This window comes from Neopsephotus bourkii, unplaced genomic scaffold, assembly GCF_033783945.1.
Source record: "Neopsephotus bourkii isolate Nb327-2 ecotype Australia unplaced genomic scaffold, CSIRO-AGI_Nbou_v1 NB_818, whole genome shotgun sequence".
NCBI classification, from domain to species: domain Eukaryota; kingdom Metazoa; phylum Chordata; class Aves; order Psittaciformes; family Psittacidae; genus Neopsephotus; species Neopsephotus bourkii.
This window is the reverse complement of record NW_026901314.1, coordinates 312,968-336,036: the sequence shown is the minus strand read 5'-3', so window position 1 is coordinate 336,036 and position 23,069 is coordinate 312,968. Positions and strand designations below refer to the sequence as shown.

The following is a 23,069-nucleotide window of genomic DNA, read 5'->3' as shown; positions in this document are numbered from 1 at the left end:
ATCAGTAGTGTTTGTGCTCTCTCTAGTGTATCTGGTCTGAAATCATACTGGCTTTCAATAATTTGCTTGAACCTTTCTACATTGTTCAAGGCCAGATTGGATGGAGGCAAGGTGTCCCTGCCCATGGCAGGGGATTGGAACTAGGTGATCTTAAGTTCCTTTCCAAATGTAATTATTCTATGATTCTAAGTTCCCTCAAACAATAAAGATTACTATTCTTACGTATGCTTTTTTAAGGAACCTGGAAAAACTGACAGTGCACTTAGACTACACTAGTTTCCTAAAGTTGAAATTTTAAGAAAGCACATTATGTATTTTTACATGTTCCGAGTTGTTGTGCCTAGTAATTTATAGGATTTGCATGAATCAGGACTGCAGAAAATGGTCTATAATTTTGATGAATTACTGATGTTTTTCCTGTCCAATTTCTCTCGTCAGTGTTACTAGTAACAATCTTTGTAGTGGAAGGGATTGCCGTTGCACAGAAGACACAAGGTACAGTTTTGGTTTGATGATTTTCTTTCAGAAAATTTAATGGTTTTCTCATTTTTAAGTAAGCAATATAACTGAAAGTATTTGTGTTCAGATATTAATAGCTCTTGAATTACCAATATGAATTCCAGTATTTTCATTTTTCCCTCTTATTTACTACTTTTTTTTCCAGTTGAACAAAGCCATCCAGTCACAAAGAATATGAAAGTTCACTTACCTAGTTAAAATTCTATGGATTTAGACCTTAGAAGTGGTAAAAAAAGCACCATGGAAATGCATGTTTTCTGTATCTGACAAGCTTTTCAAACAGTCCACCCACAACCATTTTCAAAGCCTGTTGAGTGGGGAAGGCATCGGTTTCACAAGACTTAATTTTCTTACATGTGGAATTAACCCACTCTTAGGAGAGAAGAATTTCTAGAACTGACACCCACAGAATTTCCTTTAACAATTTCTGAGGGAGAGACTTAAGTTTTCACCCCCATAAATCCAAAAGCTGCCAAGATACCAGTGGAAGGTGATATAATTTACTGGAGGCAGCCAAGATCTGTATCAGCATGGACTCCCTCTCAAAGCTCTGTAAATTTAAACTGTTTAAATATAAATAACATTATGAGAGCACCCTGTAAGATTTAGGAAAAATCTAGCAGAAAACACATATCCTGTGTCTTACTCCAGTTCTGCTGATAAAAAGAAGGGCCAAAGGTACTTGGGAAGAATGTCAGAGATCGTACTATTCCCAACTCCTTTCTCTTTGGATAAGAAAATCTGAACTAATAAAGCTCCTGCAAAGGGTCCAGCATGGTGCAGTAGTTTAGTAAATTGCATAATCTCAGTCAAGGACCATATTTCCCTGTATATCCAGAAGAGCTTGATCTTAAATGAGACCCTTAGCCTACCGGTGCAACCTACCTATTGCTAGTAATTTTATTAGCTACCATTGTTGCATTTAATGTATTCTTCAAATCATAATTTGTTCTGTTTTAAGCATTCTGTATTAAAAAAAAAATACTGTAAATAAATATTTAGCCTAAGGGCCACATATTTCAGTATAATCTGGAATCAGGGCAAAAACAGTAAAAGCTAACAGGTATTTTTGATTACATTATTTGTGTAGGAATAGAGAAGACATAAGCCATAAAATAATTCTGGTATACTGGCAGCCACTCTATTCGACTTAGAAAGAAGAACATCAAAAAGTCTAAACTGGCTTGGGTAAAAAAAAAAAAAAATTACTCCCTCTCTTCCCTTCCCAAGGATTACTCAACATATTTGATATTCTGAAACTGATCTCTCTAAGGTATACCACATCACTAAATTAAACATAAGATTTTCCTTGCTAGAAATTAGCAAGCATCATAGAAGAGGCTTTTCAACCAAAGTAAACTACTTTCTTCTTTCATAGGATATGGGTTATATCAGTGTTTCACTTTTTTGCAAAATCAAACTTGTATCTTTGCAGGAGAAATTTATTTGATCACTTTTTTTTTTCCACTTAAGGTGGGCAAAATATTGGCATGAATCGTATTCCTCCCACTCAGTGTGACAACTGGGTACGGACAAGTAATGGAGGACATTTTGCTTCACCAAACTACCCTAATGTGTATCCACCAAATCAAGAGTGCATCTATATCTTAGAAGGTACATGCTGCTTTTCTCTTTTGTTGTGTTGTAATCTTACTGTTCATTGGATAATCTTGAACTGTTAAAACTGTGTCATCTTACTATACTGTCAAGTACCATAAAGCCATACTGGTAAAATAATCAATTCTGCAGTCATTTGGCTAAACAAGAAACTGAACTTGCTCTCTGAACTAATAACAACAGATTAATAGAAAATGCAGTCATCCAGGAATTAGCTGTATAGAATAACAGATACCCTCACAGCCAGAAAAAGCAGCATCAGATCTATTGTAATCTTTGAAGACACAGTATTAAAATTAAAACTGTAGCTTGTTATCTTAATATCACTTCCAATATTGCAGATAATAAAAAACAAAAGATGCATGAAGACTGTCTTCAGCGTTTACGAGACCTTACCGTATTATTCAAAGTGTATCCCACAAGCAGAAAACCTTTACGCTGTCCTTTATTAGTAGAAAAAGACACATCTGACTGCCATGGAGCTGTACTAAAAATACAGAGATTTGTTAGCACTGCGGAAGTTACTACTGAAATAACGTGATGAGGACAAAAAAAAAAAAATTAACTAGAAAAAAAAACACATTCCAATGGAATATCTTGGGTAAAGGCTGCAAGACTTGGGACACACTAATTATTTTTTCCTCTTATTAGAATACATCCAAAACCCACTGAAGTTAGCTAAAAACATTAGCTGGCTTAATGATTAGATTGATATCAATTAATTGAAATATTTCAAGTAACATGTTTCAGTGAGGTTTTATATGTACAATATAGTAGTGGTTCACAGACCCTCATTTTTTGCTTGTATGCATGCACATCTGAAGTTCTGCATCTTTCCTGCTAGTGGAGCAGATGTGTCCAGCTTCAGTGTTGGCACGTATCAGATTGACTGCTGGATCTTCCTGTTGCGAGGCAGTTTCCATGGGGCATAAAGCCTCACAGTCCTTATACAGAAACATGGTTAACTGAGTGAGAACAAGGTCCTCCACAATTTCTAGCTAAAATATTCCTGTAGACCTATGCCAATATGTGCACCTACAAATGTTTTTAACTCATGTATAAGGTCCAAAAAAAATTTTGCAATCATACAAGTAAATTGCTTTTTGCGTTCAGAAACAACACACAGCATGTGGTTCTTTAATGCTGCCATTCCAGGTAACCAATTAACATCTGAAAGTTCATGTAATTTAATAGGTGACAAGAACAAGAAATATTTAAGCTATTCATACAATATAAAGTCACAGTTCTGAACTACAGATGTGGAAGTCTGGTCACAAGGTAGCCATAGCTGCATCTCCTCAGGACTGAGGGATCCAAGTCCTGATTTTAGACTGCTACTGGTTCAGACTTAGTAGTCATCTGCATATTAATAATGTATATGAAGCATTTACACTTCTCTGAATATTCTAATAAAAGATGTCTCCTGCCAAAGGATCTCCAAATTTAGGTTTGATGGTTTGGAAATGTACCAGTAAGTAGTTCTTCATATTTCTTTCTTTTCCGTTCTTTTCTGTATCCCTCAAAGTTTTGTCCTTTTTTAATGTACTTTGCTTTCACAGAATGTTGGTTTTAATTAATATTGAACCTTGTTTGAATGCTTTTGCATACATGTTAGTATCTGTTACATGCACTGAATTCAATTTATCTTATTTCTGAATTTTCAATAATAAAGATCAGCAAGCAAAAATAATTCCATTTAAAAGGATCTCTGACAATCATTTTTTTTATTATTATTACAGTGTATCTGAGGTTTTGTAGCTGGAGGCCTGTCTCTTCATTATTTCATGTCTTCATTTGTTTTTTATGTAGATCTTCATTTAACCTTTTGCTTGATTTTTTATGTCTAGCTGCTCCACGACAGAGAATTGAGTTGACCTTTGATGAACCTTATTACATAGAACCTTCATTTGAATGTCGCTTTGATCATCTGGAGGTTCGAGATGGACCCTTCGGTTTCTCCCCTCTCATTAATCGTTACTGTGGTCTGAAAAGTCCTGCACTAATTAGATCAACAGGGAGATTTATGTGGATCAAGTTTACTTCTGATGAGGAGCTGGAAGGAAAGGGATTTCAAGCAAAGTACTCATTTATACCAGGTAAAGATGCCTAACGTTCTGACCGATTTAATGACTGTCCCCTCCCATGGAATTCTGTGATGTGTTTATACTGGCAGTCTAGAGTTGTATTTCATCCTAAGTACCTATGAAGGCAAAATGACAATGCAGTAGTTACAGTCTCAATCTTGCTAATCCTACAGCATACTTAACTAAAACCACTTTTGAAAACTGACTGAAGGAAATTGCAGGTCTACAGTTTGCTGGAGAAGAAGTCAGTTGGTCTTGTTTGTGCTGAAGGCTTTATCAACTTCCCTCTTTCTACTACTCTAACTTGTACCAGTACTTAACCAGTGCTAGTAATGGAAAGAGCATTTATGTAGACAAATAGCTGTCGTTTTCAACAGCCTGTGATCCAGGAATGTAAGATAATATGACAAAAACACCTGAAGCACATCTACAGTAGCACTTCCAGCCATCCCTGCCCATGGCAGGGGGGTTGGAACTTGATGATCTCAAGGTCCTTTCCAACCCTTAACTATTCTATGATTCTATGATTTTAAATCTCCATTCTGAAAAGCCAGAGGAAATGCCTACGCAGTCCAAGCATCAGCTCCCAGTGTAACTAGATTCTCTCAACCCACAGGCTCAGACAACAGACTTGTTCTTTGCTTAAAGTACTGTGTAGTTTACAGGGTGTGGAGGAGAAGATAATAAGCTGACAGTGTCTTTATTAAAACGAAAGTATATCTGCTCTGTGAGGCCACCTAAAACTGACAGGACATTCTTTTTATGGGAAAATTTGACCTGGTGTCCTTGTGCAATGCTGGACTGCTGTACTTCATAAATCCTACGTGTGTAGTTATCAGCATTTTATTGTCCTATGGGACAAAAGACAGTATACAAATACCAGCTTTACTACTACTATAAATGTATACACAGGCATAACTTTTTAGTGTCACCTTTACTCAACTGGTCTTTACTCCTACAGCACATGAAAACACTGTACATGATTATGTCTTACTGCTCATAGAACTGTGTACTTTACTAGGGATTTAGACTTGGAAACACTTCAGATTAAGAAGACCACTGAGTGTCCACTGAGAGTAGCACACTAAAATGTTTTCATAGGGTCAGTACTTAAGCATTTTGTTAAGTTCATTTCCAAAGCCATTTCAGTAGCATCACTGTCAAAACTAACTTAGCCTAGTTCCAGGCTGGAACTTAAAATATACCTTTAAACTGTATATTATTTTTGCAATAGATTGTAGCAACTGAAGGCCCAATTTATTATTTTTTTCCTTTTCTTTTCTCTACATCTGCATGGAGTGTGGTAAAATATTTTGGGACTGTAAAAATGGAAGGGGACATGCACATACACCCCCCTCAGTTCACAAAATTTAAAATTTTCAGTGAAAACTTCAGAATGTAATGTAGGAACAACGTACTGAATAGTGATTTTTGTGTTATGCTGGAAATCTGTGCTGTCAGTATAGCATTACCTTATTCAGATCAGGTCAATCTTTGTGGAATAATGTTCTCAAAAAAAAATAAAAATCTGTCCCTGTACCCTGCAATCAATTCAGTAAACAATTTTTATTTTGATATAGTGATAGACATAATCTTTAGCTTATACTAAAACTTGAAGTGATTCTCAAGCACCTGTAGCCCATATGATTCATGACTTCTTTCTATTACAGATCCTGACTTCACTTACCTAGGAGGTATTTTAAATCCCATCCCAGGTGTAGTATTACGGTAACAATTTCTTTATACATTAAATTTTAAATAAATATCATGTTGGTTTTGACTGCAAAGTATATCTTCTCCCTAGACTGCCAGTTTGAGCTCTCAGGAGCTGATGGAATAGTACGTTCTAGTCAAGTAGAACAAGAAGGAAAAACAAAACCAGGACAAGCAGTTGACTGCATATGGACAATTAAAGCTACTCCAAATGCTAAGGTGGGTTTCATTCGTATCATTCAACATATGAGTTTCCAAGTCATTAGTAATAGGTAATAGTCACTAGCTGTGATTTGCATAATGTCTTACTTTCAGTGACGTTAGTTACTTATCAGTGCCTTAGGAAATCCAGATAGAGGATTGTTCCTGAAATTAAATTTACAGAGCAAGTCCACAGTCTTGTATTCCTGTTATTTGAAACTTAAAATACAAAATAACAGAACACTTCAAGCAACAGTTTTCAAGGGTGGTTGACTTGTACTCCAGTTTCACTGGAATATGGCAGGCAAAGATGCTAGCTATCAGCTTTGATAAATTTCCTTAAATCTTGATACCACATTTTAAAATTTTGCCTCCAGCATTTCTAGTGGAAAATTTGGTTTTGTTCAAAGTCAGAAGAACATGTACCTACTTCTCCCCAGTGTAATTCACAATCCAGCACCTTAAACCCCACTTTCAGCAGTAGCCTTAGCTAAAATGAAAAGCTTTAGCTGGAAGCAGCTGAGAAATTGTCACTCCTTCTTTTCTGACTTAGCTATAGGATCAGACCCTCTTGAAGTGACACAATAAAATTTGCTAGAGCTTTTCTGCCCAAGCCCTAAAGGGACATAGTAGCTGTTCAAGCCAAAAATCAGCATACATTACCTGGGTAGCTTGCGGTTGTGATTGTGCATATGGAGCTAGAGACTGCTTAAGAAAGCATCAGTATCATGCTCATTAAAAACAACTTGAGCTTTATTGTTAGGAGAAGGATAAAATTCTATTCATAATTCCAAATATAGCCTGTGCAGCAAAAAACAATAGCTATGTGTTTCAGAGACATAGAATTGTTACTATAACTTAGGAGTTGCACTGAAGAATACATACTGTTTTCTCCATGTTGTATACACGGTTTTCATTTTGCTCCTGTATGTGTATTAAAGCACATATCTCTGCTTGTATGTACATAAAAATTAAAAAATATTTTGAAGCAGTAGCTGCCAAGATGACAAACCTACTCTATGCCTTCTTATGTACCCCTAATGGTTAACTAACCAGTCCTGTTAACCAACTTCCAAATTAAAAGTTCAAACCCAGCAACCTAAAAGATGGTAGTAAGAGGACAAGACACAAAAGAAACTAAAACTTTATTAATATATTTGAGCCTTTGAGGAAGTGACTCAACTCCCAGGAGCCCTACACTAGTCTAATTAATAGTAGCAGTTCCTCCAGAAACAATAATAAAATCATTTTCACCCTACATTGCCACTTGAGTGCACCAGGTCTTATGCTTAAGTATTTTAATAAATTACTGAATGTTGCCAGAAGGCAGAGTTACAGTTTGGTCAGTCCTGTGATTAGATCAGCATCCTAAATTACAGAGCTAAAACATTACAGAAAAATAATTCTTAGTATTCTGAGAGTAGCTTCTCAAGTTTCAATTCTGGCAGAATTATGATGATAAGATCCATTTGATCTGATATGGTGCAGTCTCTTGAGAAAAATAAACAGACATTTTTAATTTCCTCAATTTGATTTTGTAATGAAAATAAATTTTTAAAACTGACACAACTGCAGCAGTGAAAAGACTTTTGAAATCCGTGTAACATATGTTTACACATATAGAGAATAGTTCTACTAAAAGTGTCCTAGTTTATTTTTGACTTCCTTTGTAATTTCACACCAGATACATGAAGTCAATCATTAAATGAAAATACCATCTCTCAGCTCATATGCTAGCACTTAACAGCTCACACCTATGTTTGTGAGGTAAGACATCAGTGGAAGACAGGTTCTCAATGCAGCTGAGAACAAAGACAGCGGGAGTAAAAAAAAAAAGAAGAAAAAATGTATATTGAAAATCACACAATAGTGAGATGAATGGGATAATATGGCACAAGCTGCACCTTTTAATAGTGTGCAAGGGGAGACAGAGCTGGCAACCTGCCTCTGAAAACATTGGAAAGGAGAAGTCAGGATGTGCGAGTGTTGCCTTTTCCTGTGCTCACTATTTAACCATGTTTTCAATAGAGCTTGTTAAGTGTGTTGGGGAGGGGGAAATATTTTTTTATTTCCCCTCACAAAGTTGGTTGGTTTTGTTTTAGTGAATTCTTTACAATTCCATTTTAAAAGGCTTTGGCTGTAGCTGAGGTTAAAAGGGAGATACAGCAAAAGGGCAGGAAAAATAGGTAATATGGAAGTAGTAAGCATGTATTAATCTACTGTTGTCTTGCCTGCTTCACAAGCGAAACGAGCTGGAGATGTTTGTCATTAGGCAGACGCATGAAAAAGCATACTGCCCAAAAGGTCCTTAGAGCCTGTAATAGCAGCCTGAGAGGTAGTTGTAGGCTGTACTTACTCAAAATAATCCAGTCCATGCCTTATCTGAGAAGCATGCTGAAGAGGAGAAGCATCTCTTCTCCCGCAGAGCAGGAGACTTCTGCTTCCACACAGATAGATTTCTTCTCTGTCAAAATAATGGCTATCTGAGGAATTTTTGAAGTTTAAGGATGGCCTTTGCAGCATGTCTAGGTGCACAGAGTTACACATCTCATTTAACTTCCCCTAGAATTTTGAGAATCCCGATACAACCATACCAGAGATTAAAAAGGCCTGTGATTTTTCATATAATTCTAGCTGAATTACAATCTTGTGTAAGTTTCCTGCTCCAGCAAAATAATTTTTTTGTTTTCCAAGTGCCATGTTGGTCTTCCAGTTTCCTTGCTGCATATGTTCTAACACATACGCTGCCCTCTCTTGAATTAGATCCCTGCTTTTAGAGGAATTAAGAGTGGTTTCGCTTATTAGCACTTCCTAGATAGACAGCCTTTACTTTTCTTCTGCTTCCATTTTTATTCAGATGACTCCTGACTTGATGGCTTGTGTCTTCCATAACAGTGCTATGGTTCAGTAATTAGCTTTCATTCTGAGGCCACAAATTTTAATTTCCGTAATTTTTCTTCAGAGCCTTTCTGACTGAACTCCTTCCCTCATGTTTTAACATTGTTGTTAGAAATTAAAAAGGAAGAAAGGAGAACAGTCAAAATACCGTTAAAATTACTTCACATTTATGTGTTTCTCATATCTCTTCTAGAGTAATAGGCTGCGCATGTAACAGCTCTTTAGGGCTTTCTTCAGCAAGTGTGTTGGTTTTTACCTTCTTTTTTTTCCCCAAGGGGACTAGAAATGTTATCAGGATAACTTATTAAGTAAAGATTGTTTTGGGGAGGGTTGAAGCAAAACAGACACTTAAAGTAATACTCCACATTTACATTTAATGTGAAAATGTAAGCTTTAAAGTGCATTGGGAGTTACACATGTGTAAGGGGACACAACATCTCCAAGATTTGCTAAGAAAGACTGTCTTTTCTGTATTACTTCTACTAGAGACATTAATTTCTCTTTTCTAACAGATTTATATGCGATTTCTCGACTATCAAATGGAGCATTCAAATGAATGCAAAAGAAACTTTGTTGCTGTGTATGATGGAAGTAGTTCTATTGAAAACCTGAAGGCAAAATTCTGCAGTACTGTAGCAAATGATGTCATGCTGCAGACTGGGACAGGTGTGGTGCGGATGTGGGCAGACGAAGGCAGTAGGCTAAGCAGATTCAGAATGCTGTTCACTTCATTTGTGGATCGTAAGTAGATTTTGAAGTGTCTGTTCTCCCTGGTACTTCAGGAACTTCAGGAAAAGCATCAGCTATATATTATGCAGCAGGAACACATGAAAAGATTGTTCCCATTTCCTTCATGTACGGGCATCTAAATTAAATACTTGCTTTATTACAGTTATGAGCATGGTTCCTGAAGAAAGGCTTTCCTCCATTCTTAAAAGGTTTATTTTTCATTTTAAGTCAGTAATAATAAAGCCTTAGGCTATGTCTTTCTCACAGAGTTATACAAATGAGCACAGACTTACATTAAAAAGACAGCAGTGTGACTGAAGTGTAATGTCCCACTAGCCCTCATCTTCCAGTTCCCTGACAGATGCCACAACAGGCTTTTCTCAAGCCCACACAGGATGTTTAGAAGGCTAGAGAACACAAGTGACCCCACAGTGTCTGGAATTACCTCCAGTTTCAGATCTGAAGTACACGCCCTTCAGCTACACCTAAGCTGCGACCTCCTCAGCTGCACCTGGCTTGGAGCAATCCCACATGTGCTCCCTTAGCAAAGTCCAGTTGTGTTGCACAACCATGAATAAGCAGTTAAATTCAAACTGTTTAAGAAGGCTGTATTAAAAGTAGAGCCGTAAATGCAAATTGGATTTCTGTTTGGATCTAACAGCCTGGGATGGACATAGATAGTCTTTATTCCCATTGTAAATTGATATGTTTCTTAAAAGTGTGCTTTTTGTGAGATCTTCTTTGAAGTGCTTTCTCTCTGATCTGGCTGGAATATATTGCCTCTCATGTTTACAAAGGACAACACTGTCCACATTGCAGAACCTGAAAATAAGTGGCATCTTCAGGACTAAGTAGAATAAGTTCAGAACTGCAGAGCAGATCTGTAATACATGGAGAGAGCTGAATAAAACTTACCTGCCATTTCAGGAAATCCGACCTATGCTTATGCCAAAGGTTTTGAAAAGGCTCTGCTTGAAGTAGTACAGATTTGCTCTCAAAGAAATACTTTTTTTGACAGAACGAACATGTCTGTAGCTCGTCCTGAAAGGGATCCTGGTCACCACCTTGCAAAAAAGTTTAGGTTATAGATAAAAAGTGCATTTTATATTCTGTTCCATAAAACAGTAAAATTTTAACACAAGCTAAAAGTTAAGACTTAAGAGACTTAAGGGAAATAGCTAATTGCTTGCATTGCCTAGATGGAGTAATAAACAATTGCATGGGTCAAACTAGTCTATTCTTTAAACTACAAGAGGCAATCTAATAACAGATATTGTGCTTAAAACTGGTGCTTACTGCAATTCATAACTTGCAAAATTGAGAACTGCTTTTCCTGTAGCATTTATTTCAATATAATTATTGATATTGGTGGTAGTGCAAGTTAATCGGGCTTTCAACCTAGAAAATGCTATGAACTTTGCCAGGGAAATTATCCGTTTATATTACAAATACTGGAGTGGGGTTGAGTTTTTCTTCTGTTGAGTTGAGGTTTTGGAGGTTCTTTTTGTGGGGTTTAGTGTTTGGAGTTTTTTTTGAGTGCAAGAGGTTGAAACATTAACTACTCCTAAAGCTAGATAACTTTGCCAATGTACAATTTTAAAGCAACTCAAAAGTCATTGGCAGAAGAAAACCTGAAAAGGTATGTAGGTTTTTTTTTTATTTATGTTCTAACTTCAGATACCGTCTTTATTGGATAGGGTAATTGAAAGGTATGTGTCTGAAAAATGTTTCATGTATTTTTAAATTATCTAGTGCTAAGCAATTTTTCTAACTGAAAAAAAGTGAATCTTTGCTTATTTTCAGATCAGTAGGCTATTTTTCTTTTCTACCTTACTAATGATTTGTAATTATATGAAGCCAACCATGAAAAACAATCAGTATTTCTTAAATGATTTACATAAATGAACTAATTGCGCATGACAGTCACCTAACACATACCTAGTGCTGCTTACAGATTTGACTAATTCAGCTAATAGAAATGTTAAAAATCCATGTATTTAGAATCATAGAATGGTTAGGGTTGGAAAGGACCTTAAGATCCTCAAGTTCCAACCCCCCTGTCATGGGCAGGGACACCTCACACTACAACATGCCACCCAAGGCCTTGTCCAAACTGGCCTTGAACACTGCCAGGGATGGAGCATTCACAACCTCCCTGGGCAACCCATTCCAGTGCCTCACCACCCTAACAGGAAAGAATTTCCTCCTTATATCCAATCTAAACTTCCCCTGTTTAAGTTTTAACCCATTACCCCTTGTCCTGTCACTACAGTCCCTAATGAAGAGTCCATCCCCAGCATCCCTATAGGCCCCCTTCAGATACTGGAAGGCTGCTATGAGGTCTCCACGCAGCCTTCTCTTCTCCAGGCTGAACAGCCCCAACTTTCTCAGCCGATCTTCATACAGGAGGTGCTCCAGGGTCCTGATCATCCTCGTTGCCCTCCTCTGGACTTGATCCAACAGATCCATGTCCTTTTTATGTTGAGGACACCAGAACTGCACACAGTACTCCCAAGTGAGGTCTCACGAGAGCAGAATAAAGGGGCAGGATCACCTCCTTCAACCTGCTGGTCACGCTCCCTTTGGTGCAGCCCAGGATACGGTTGGCTTTCTGGGCTGCAGGCGCACACTGCTGGCACATTGATTTGTGTCTCAATTCAGTACATGAATAATGCTAGATACAAAGAACATTGTGAACATTGCACCAGTCTTAGGCAGCTGTTAGGAGCTCAGTGACGTCCTCGAAGCCCTGGAATGGAACCAGTCAGTCCTTGTGACTTGCAGATTTAGTAATCCCCAGGTAAACAAAGGGAAAATTAAGTCTATTTCTCCTATCCTTATGAACTTGTGAACAAAAGCCATACCCAAAAAATGTTAAGGAGACTACACAGAAATGTAAAATAGAGACACTGCTGGCATATGGAGAAGCAGCAACAGAATGCATCATCCAAATATATGAAACAAAGGGAATGTGTCTTACATCATAATTTTTCCTCTGCCTCCAAAAGAACTACAACTTGATACAGATCTGTACTGGAACACTAGCAGATACACATGGATCCACTCTGGACACAAATTTCTTAGATCCTCCTTTACGTTGGTCAGAAATACTTCAGTAGGTGTTACAGCCTATTACATACATAGCCTTTTTAAGCTATTTTGTTTAAATGATGAGCCTATTTATCCTTTACAAAGTAAAGCCTGTGCAATCTTTCTTTGCAAATTCAGGAGAACCTACCTACTCCTTTTTGTGTCACTGAGACTCTGAAGCCTCACAGAAGGAGTGAAAAGTGCTTTATTCAGGATTAGTCACCCTCCTCTGATGCACTCTTTGGGTTTTGTATTGTTTTTCAGAGAATCCAGACTGCTCAAGAGTAAATTCTTCCTATGAAATCACAGAGAATATCTATCTACCATGTATCTTTACTGTTTAATGTATAATTGACTTCACTCATAATAGACATTTATATAATAAAAAAATACCACATTACAAAGACAAAGAGAAAATCAGTTTTTTGAATAGTGCCCAGAATTCATAAAGAATTCCCCATGCATATTAAGTAACATCCTGAAAAGAATTATTGCTATTTTTTAATATATTTTTTCTGATATCAAGGAGCTATATCAGGTGTTCACAGAAACATAAAATCTTTAGGGCAACTTTCTAGTTAACTTATTTCTACAAATTTCTAACTATATATAGAGAAATAGATAAAAAGGTAAACTGTACTATCACAATCCCTGCATTAGCTCTAACAGGAGGATCTAGGAGCTTTGATTCACAAGCAAGAATGACTTTGATGCCTCCAGTTATTGAAATCTCTTGCAGTTACTGAAACAGTCCTCCACAGGCTGAAATCTGATTTGCTTAAGATATTAATGGACTCTAAAATGCATATGTTCAGGAACTACTTCACAACATCTGCATAGCAGATGCACAGCAGACTGAATAAATACATAACTGCTGATGAACATACGATTTTTAGGTATTTAAAGGCAAGTATTTTAAAGCGAAGTATTAAAGCCTTATTTTAAAGGCAAGTATTAAAGCCTTCTTCCATTATCCATGGTATGTGACTATCTCTATCTGCTACTTATTTTGAGCAAGAATTTTTTTTGTAGCATTGATAATACCCTTGCCAGAAATCATATGACAGGAGTAAATCATCCAGTAATTAGTGATGTGCAAGAAAAGTGATAAAAAGTGATAAAAAATGAGTACACATGTTTAAAAAAAAAAAAAAAAAAAACACAACAAAAAAACCCCGAAACATCACAGGAATTTACTAGTTCTATTGCTGTGCATTGACTACTGAAAAGTCCTGATGTTTTCTTTCTCTTCTCTTCTGCAGCTCCCTGCTCAGGCAACACTTACTTCTGCCATAGCAATATGTGCATCAATAATTCTTTAGTGTGCAATGGCATTCAGAATTGTGCATACCCTTGGGATGAAAATCACTGCAGAGGTGAGTATTATCCAAAGCATAGCCTTTATGAGCTAGGTTGGTCAGTTTGCCTTTCAGGAAAGTCATGAAGTCACTTTTTCCTGGAAATATGCTGAAGACAGCTATTCTAGTAATCTCAGAAAGGTGTTCCAAATTTTTTATTTAAACTCAGGAGACGTGCAGGCATCTTGAATATTGATCCTGCTGCTTTATAATTAAATTTCTTCCTCTTCAGCATAAAGTATCTTATTTTAAAGGGATGTCAGCTTAATAGGAAATAGAATTTAGTATTTGCCAGGTTGCAGCCTATCCATTTCTAAACTTTAGAGGAAGCAAAGATTGTAGGGAGAGGTAATACCTTTTAGAGAAAAAAATACAGAGCTTGAAAACAGACAAGCCTTCAAGCATAAAAACCCTGTCTCAAGCAACAGTCTTCAAAGAGAAAGACAATTTTAAAACACTTGTTTTAAGTTGTTAATCACAGGATATCTCAGAGTAAATGCAGCTGCTGCATATGGTGTGAGAACAGGTAGGAAGAATTGTTTAGAAAGCAGGAGTGATCTTTTATGGAAAATGGACAGATGTAAATCACTGCTTTTAGAACACGGGGCACAGGAGTATTGTTTAAATCATCACAGCTACAAGAAAAATGTGTCTCAATATCAGGTTTGTAGGAAAAATTCTCATGAGGAAACATTCTGCTAAACTGCAAATATGTTCATCTGTGCTTCAACAATCACTAAATTTTCAGAGTTGAAACAAAATAAATTTGAAGTCAACAGTTTCTCTTGGTAAAACAAAGCAAGAAAAGAGCACATGTGAGCAGGGTTGCTTGCTGGTTTGGGTTTGTTTTTTGACAGAAAAAGGCATAAATAGGTCTGCACACATAACTCCAGAAACATTTAAATACTAACTCCATTCCAAAGAGAAATCGACCCTGCAGGAAGGGTCAAAACCTTCTTTACAGAAAATCTTGGAATCAGATGGCTTTTCAACACACGAATCCTGCTTAAATATTTAGTAAATATGTCTTAAAAAACTTACTTTGAAATTTCGTTTGGGACAAACAAAAAAAATACCACTAATAAATACTCAAATGCAAGGTATATTCTGGAAGCTTTCCAGTTAACAAAGCTGATCCATAACTCCCAAGTTTTCAATGTAAAAGTGAGCTCCTCTAAACAATGCTTAGCTTTGTTAATATTCAGTATTCCCTCTAAAGTGCAATTTCCAGATCTCTTCCCTCTCTTTACTAACCACTTTCTAGAATCTTGCCTGGAATCCACACTTCACTCACGTACTGCAGCATTTAAGAAATGAATTCCATTAAAACCGTGTCACAGCATGAAGAAAATGTCTTTCCCAGTATTTGCAAATTACTGTATATGGTGCTGAATAACCTACCATGCTTTGTGCTGAATACAGTCTAAATTCTGCTGTAATACTTGCACAGCAAATAATGAAGAGACACCTGAAGACTGGATATTGCCAGCGTAGGCAGACTGAAGAGAGGCTGCTGTAACCAAATAAGCAATATCTAGCCTTAAAAAGAAACTTCTCACAGTTGTGTAAAATTTCTGCCAGCACCCAGAGTTCTCATGTAATCCGTACTGATAGCTAACAAAACCTGAGCATATTGTGAACTAAGACAAGTGGCACACAAATTGATAGGAAAGTCAGTTGTTTGCTATTTATTTAAACAGACTGAAGAAGACATCACCTTTTGCATGACAACTTTTTCACCAGAGAGTTAAGAAACTTAGACACAGATGAGAAAACTGCCTTTGTGCATTCATACCTCCCACAATGTATGGTAACACTGAGATCTAAGCTAGGCATGTTTAAACCATGACAGCAGGAGAAGGGACATACCCTCCTTCACGTTAACTCAGAGCTGACAGTCAATGCTTTGAAGTAGAACTGTATTTCAAACATAATTTCTTACTAGCCAACTCCTTGGGAGTCTGTTTAGTGTATGGGTTGTTTCAAACAGCATAGGGTGGTACAGACTCTCTCCAAGCACTGTGTGCAGAGTACTTAGTTGCGTACCAGGAGCCAGATATCTAAACATAGTGTGCAGCATCTAGGGTACTGTATTTTCTTCTACATAGTCTTAAATGCTTTACTCTCCCAGCAGAGGACATTGCAGAGTCTCAGTATAGAATTCTCGAAGTCCCCTCAGACAATAATAGAATCACAGATCGGTTTGGGTTGGAAGGGACCTTAAAGCTCATCCACTTCCTATCCCCTGTGGTGGGCAAGGACACTTTCCACTGGACCTGGTTGCTCAAGGCCTAGCCAACCTGAACTTGAACACTGCCAAACAAGTACATTTACTGAACTGAAATCCAACTGGAAAAATTTAATCTTCAAATACAAATTTTTAGTATGAAAAGCATCTTGTTCTGATGCTGCCATTTGTGTGTTTCGTATGAATGTGAACTTCATATGAAGTACCATATGATTTGGATTAGTTTGTCTGTGCCTGTTCTCCCCAGCCCTTTTTTTTTTTTTTTTTTTTTTTTTTTACATCTGACTTGATTACTGGGCTGTTAAAACTGGAATATATCTGTGCTAAAGCTCCTTGTATTGAAAAAGATATAACCAAATTCCATAATAGACAGTCATTCAGTTTCAAAGAGATGTAAAAGCAAATAGTACAGTCACCTTCATGTCATTATTATGATAATAGATTTCCCTTTTACAGAAAAAAAAGATCATTTTAAATCTAGGTTTCCTTCTACTGACTTCAATGGGAATGTTACCAGCAGGAGCAAAACATGGTAAGATAAACATCATCTGTAGCTGTTAATTTAAGCCTACTTGTACATTTTGGAATATGAACTGATGGATAGAGGTTCAGGCTTGAAACCACATCCCAGCTGAGTCAGTCTACACTGGCCACAGAGTTCCACCTGCCACTGAAATACCATGTAGTAGCCACTACTGCAGACAGAGAATTACACTTGCTGTACAAGGATGATAAATCTCATTGACACAAAGATTTAGCCTCCAATGCCAGTAAGTCATTCCATTAATACAGCACTTATACAGAAATCACAATGCAGCTTGCTTTGTCTTAGTGCATGATTAAAAATGTGAAAAATCGTAATACCCTTATCATAATCCTCATTTTTTTCTTTTCAGAAAAGAAAAGAACTGGATTGTTTGAACAAATTACTAGAACTCATGGAACAATCATTGGCATCACATCAGGAATAGTTTTAGTACTTCTCATCATTTCAATTCTAGTACAAGTAAAGCAACCTCGCAAAAAGGTTATGGCTTGCAAGACTGCATTCAATAAAACTGGCTTCCAGGAAGTATTTGATCCTCCACATTATGAACTATTTTCACTACGGGACAAAGAAATTTCTGCAGATCTGGCAGATTTATCAGAGGAACTTGAAAACTACCAGAAAACGAGACGCCCTTCAACAGCTTCCAGATGCATTCATGACCATCACTGTGGCTCCCAGGCCTCTAATACAAAACAAAGCAGGACAAATCTCAGCTCCGTAGAGCTTCCCTTCCGCAATGACTTTGCGCAGCCTCAGCCAATGAAAACATTTAACAGCACATTCAAGAAAGGCAGTTACACTTTCAAGCAAGCACATGACTGCCCTGAGCAAGTCATAGAAGACAGGGTGATGGAAGAGATTCCGTGCGAAATTTATGTTCGAGGAAGAGAAGATGCGGCACAAGGTTCATTATCTATTGATTTTTGATTTCCTAGTGAAGGTGGTATCAGTGTCTACAAGATGCTTGTGTACAATGTCAGTATATATTAAAAGTGTATTATATGCAGCGTGTGAGATACACACACTTTTAGCTTATTATATTTCATTTTAAAAAAGTCTGCATAACTAATTCTTTCTGAGAAATGGTGGATTTCCTCCCATCTTCCCAAGATACCTATCTAGTGGAGGAGTAAGACAGACTTTGCATGGAAATTATAAATAAATGATATCGGAAGAAAAAATCCAGAAGCTACTAATCACTGAAGACTGAAAACAATGATTACTATTCTCTTCCTTATCTAATTTTCTCTTCTTTAGGCGTCTGCTTTTCAAGACAATTTTAATACCTCAGTTACATAAATAAAAGTGCAGCACATGTGTGTCAACATAGGTGTCTTATTGTATTTGTCAAATTGAAAGTAGTGTTAAGTGCCAGTTAAGAATCAAGAATAGTGTTACAGCCGTGTTTCATCTTGCCTACTGTTTGTATTGCCTTTAATTGTTAGTTCCTCACTCTGCTTTGTGAGAAGTGAAAAGGATTCCTGCCTTTTAAAATATTGACTCACAGGAATTTTAATACATTTGAATATATGGAATTTTGCAGATTGTGGTTTAAACGCAAGTACAGTACTCTTGTTAGACTAAATGCAGACTTTCACAACAGTATTTTTTCAAGAAGGTTTGGGATTTTAAAATATTCTGCCATGTATTACAGATCCATATGGCTCACTGATTTCACAGCTCTGTAGTTAGAGAAGTTTTGTTCCTGCCTTTTCCAAGTACTGTTATAAATAGTCTGTACTGTACATTTGTTCTTTAAATAGCTTTTTCCTCCATATTGCAGCAAATCTTCCCTACTGAAATCAGTGGTAATACTTTTAGCTCATGTCCTGCTTGCCTGAAGAGAACTGCTCTGAGGTCTGTGTGACTACCAGGTACATGAAGATACTGGGGATAGAGAAACCACAAAGCAACTCTTAATTGACCCTTGGATCATTTGTTACACCCCTTGATTCCACTCGCAAAATTGCACATTTCATACCTTTTTTTAATAGTGGTTTGGACCTAATTTTAAAATTTTTACAATATAAAAAAACTTTTTAAAATAAAATAATTCTCATTGTGTTTTTAAACTTTTTATACAGTTTGATACTGTACAGACTATTGAAACAAAATCTAGCAGCTGTACAGCAGGCTTGTTTCAGTGTCCCTGTTCGCAGCTCGAAGTAACATGCACTGCCTGCTGTGTACATTGCAATTTGACAAGAATACTTAATATGACTTCTATATAAGCCTACATTTTAGTCCCTGGCTTGTTTAGGTTTATTCTGATATTTTGTTTTCAGGAAAACTTTCACTAACGGTGATCAACCAGTGTGTACTGGGCATATCCTGTATTTACAAATGTATGTAAAACCATAATGCTTGCTGAATATCATACAAAAAAAAAACCAAAAACCCCCAAAACTTTAATATACGACCCTAGTAACTGAAAAATCGTTTCTTTAAAATAAAAAGTTAACAACTGTAATCACAGATTTCCGTAAGAATGATTATTTTTTTTTAATGTATTTGCAAATGCTTAGATAGCAAGAAATGAAAGGGGGGGGGGAAGAGGATTGAGGGAAATTGTGTACCTCCAGCACTTCCCAACTTAAAAATTAACCCAGTCAGATGTCTAGAAAGAATTTAATTTGAAGCTCAAAAATCAGACCTGTAAGGCTGTATCGTGGTGTCAGTTTTTGTGCTGGTCCCAGAGTGTATGTTAATTTGAGAGAATGAAAATGGGCGTTATTTTTAGATGCACTTCATGCAGATGTGTTAAAAAATCTACCTGAGTTGACAGTTTTTGAGTATGTAGTTAAAACATTTCTTGATAGATTCAGTTTAATTCTCATTGATTTCAGTAATAAATATTTCACCACAAGTTATATGGTACAGAATGTTATTTGTGACAGTCTGTTAATTCCAGATTCTTTCTACAAGTAATACGCAGTTTTACACAGGTCATTTTTATCCATATAACTCTTGTAAGTGCTAGGCGTGCATGATTAACTTTTCTTTGAGGTATATTTGTTCGTGTGATAAAAAAAAATGTGATCCCTATTCTTTCCTAAGTTCTGTTGTCTTTGAGCAGTATACCGGTAACAATAAAATAAATAGCAAGCCTGCAAAGCCCAATTTCATGGAGAAAAAGGGGAAAGCTCTATTGAAGAAGTTCCCAAACGGCCTGAATATTGTTTCAGTCTCTGTTGTAACTTTTTGATTACATGGTCAGAACACAGCGGCTTTCGGCAGTTTTTATACCCCAGAGAATAGAGGTGAGCTTCCATAGCCAGTCATGTATTCTGTGCAGAACTTTTTCCAGTGTCTAAAACCCCAGCTCTACAAGCTTCTCTTTCCCCACTTCCTTGCTGTGTAATCAGGGTTTTTTGGTCTTTCTTTAGGATAAATAAAGACCAGATACTCCTGCCTCGTTAAAACCTGGTCCCTAGACACAGGTGGACCACGAAAAGGCAAACAGCATTAATTACTTTTTGATATTTATAATTCATTTATCTTAGCAGCTTAGACATCAGACTATGGAACATGAAGATTTGTTGTGGATAAAAGTTCTAGAAGTAAACCTACAGCCAAGACAAAAATAAAAGCAACTAAGAACCATGGTACTTGAGAGTTCTGTCAGGATAGGTCTGCATTTACATATATGACATGGAGCATTACTACTTCTTTGGGCAACCTGTGCAAGTGCCTCACCACCCTCACAGTAAAGAACTTCTTTATATTTAACCTGAAATTCCGCTATTTAAGCTTAAACCCATTCCCCCTTGCCCTATCACTACAGTCCCTAATGAAACATTCCTCACCAGCATCCCTGTAAGCCCTTTCAGACACTGGAAGGCTGCTCTGAGGTCTCCACGAGCCTTCTGTTGTCCAGGCTGAACAGCCCCAACTTTCTCAGCCTGTCTTCATGTGGTCCAGGCCCCTCATCATCCTCAAGACCCAGCTCTGGACTTGCTCCAACAGTTGATGTCTTTTTTATGTTGAGGACACCAGAACTGTACACAGTGCTACAGGTGGGGTCTCACAAGAGCAGAGGGGCAGGATAACCTACTTTGACCTGCTGGTCACACTTCTCTTGATGTAGCCCAGCACACAGTTTCTGAGCTGCAAGCACACACTGAAGCCGGCTCATGTTAACTTTCTCATCAAACAACATCCCACCTCCCTTTCTGCAGGGCTGCCCTGGATCAATTCTCCATCCATCCTGTAGCTGTGCCTCGGATTATCCCAACCCAGGTGCAGGACCTTGCACTGGCATGGTTAAGCTTCATGAGGTTGGCATCAGCCCACCTCACAAGCGTGTCAAGGTCCCTCTGGATGGCATTCCTTCCCTCCAGCGGATCAACTGTACCACACAGCTTGGTGTCATCGGCAAACTTGCTGAGGGCGCACTCAATCCCACTGTCCATGTGAGCGACAAAGATGTTGAACAAGACTGGTCCCAACACCGATCCCTGAGGGACACCATTTGTTACTGGTCTCCACCTGGACATGGACCCATTGAGCACAACCCTTTGTGTGCAGCCATCCAGCCAGTTCTTTATCCACCAAGTGGTCCACCTACCAAATTGATGTCTCTCCAATTTAGAGACATATTGTGTGGGACAGTGTTGAACACTTTGCACAAGTCCAGGTAGATGACATCAACTGCTCTACCCCTGTCCATCAGTTCTGTAGCCCCATCATAGAAGGCCACCAAACCGGTCAGGCAGGATTTCCCCTTGGTGAAGCCATGCTGGCTGTCACCAACCACCTTGTTGTTTTTCCTCTGCTTTAGCATGCCTTCCAGGAGTATCTGCTCCAAGATGTTGCCAGGCACAGAGGTGAGACTGACTGGTTTGTAATTCCCTGGGTCATCCATTTTCCCCTTCTTGAAAATGGGGGTTATATTTCCCTTTTTCCAGTCATCGGGAGCTTCACCTGAGTGCCATGATTTTTCAGTTATGATGGCCAGTGGCTTAGCAACTTCATTTGCCAGCTCCTTCAGGACCCGCGGATGGATTTCATCAGGTCCCATGGACTTGTGCACATTCAGGTTCTTAAGATGATCTCAAACCAGATCCTCTCCTACAGTGGGCCCAAGGTCTTCATTTTCCCAGTCCCTGCGTCTACCTTCCAAGACTTGAGTGGTGTGGTCAGAGCCTTTGCCAGTGAAGACTGAGGCAAAGAAGTCATTGGGAACCTCAGCCTTCTCCAAATCCTGTGTAGCCAGTTCTCCTGATAGCTTCTGGAAAGAGCCTACATTATCTCTGGTCTGTCTTTTTTTTTTTTTTTTTTTGCAGCATACCTAAAGAAGCCCTTCCTGTTATATTTCACATCCTTAGTCAGATGTCCTGTGTTCAGCAGTAGCAGTCATTCTTTTTCTCCTTCTCAGTAGCTGGTGCAGTGCTGTGTTTTTGACTTTCAGCCTGGGAACAGGGCTGATAACACTGATGTTTTTAGTTACTGCTCAAATGTTTAGTCTGGCCAAGGACTTTCTGAGTCCCTTGCTGTGCCAGGGAGGAGGGGAAGCTGTGAGGAAGCAGAGACAGGACAGCTGACCCAAACTGACCAAAGAGGTATTCCATACCACAGCACGTCATGCCCAGGATGTAACTGGGAGTTACCCTGAATGGCTGGCTCACTGCTCCATCGGGCTGCATGTTGACAGGTGGTTTTCTATTCTCTTTCCCTTGTTATTTCCCTTACTGTTATTGATGGCAGCAGCAGTGGTTTTGTGTTACACCTTAGTTACTGGACTGTTCTTATCTCAACCTGTGGGTGTTACATTCTTTTGATTCTCCTCCAGTTTCCTCCAGCAGTGGCGGGGGGGGGGGGGGGGTTGGGGGGAAGAAGGCGGGGAGAAATGAGCGAGAGGCTTGTGTGGTTTTGATTTACAGCCTGGGCTTAAACCACTACACCAGACTTGGTTCTAACTTGGCCTTAGCTTTCCTGACCTGGTCCTTTGCTTCCTGGACAACATGCCTGTATTCTTCCCAGGCTGCTTGTCCTCACTTCCACCTTCTATAAGCTTCTTTTTTCCCTTTGAGTTTCCTCAGCAGCTCCTTATCCATCCAAGG

At 38.1% G+C, this 23,069-nt stretch overlaps 1 protein-coding gene across 4 annotated transcripts in view; it reads left to right on the top strand.

The window, feature by feature from the left end:
* NETO2 (neuropilin and tolloid like 2) overlaps positions 1-19,371 on the top strand; it is a 31,441-nt gene extending 12,070 nt beyond the window's left edge. Inside the window, exons 2-9 of one of the 4 annotated variants that reach the window (XM_061355652.1) lie at positions 439-495; positions 1,993-2,133; positions 3,984-4,232; positions 5,891-5,935; positions 6,025-6,152; positions 9,545-9,773; positions 14,114-14,227; positions 17,354-19,371. In XM_061355652.1, the coding sequence (XP_061211636.1) occupies positions 439-495; positions 1,993-2,133; positions 3,984-4,232; positions 5,891-5,935; positions 6,025-6,152; positions 9,545-9,773; positions 14,114-14,227; positions 17,354-17,934 (1,544 nt within the window). In that variant the 3' untranslated portion in view covers positions 17,935-19,371. The remainder of the gene's footprint in view (positions 1-438; positions 496-1,992; positions 2,134-3,983; positions 4,233-5,890; positions 5,936-6,024; positions 6,153-9,544; positions 9,774-14,113; positions 14,228-17,353) is intronic. The other 3 variants (XM_061355649.1, XM_061355650.1, XM_061355651.1) reach the window with 3 other exon arrangements.
* The last annotated feature ends 3,698 nt before the right edge of the window (positions 19,372-23,069 follow it).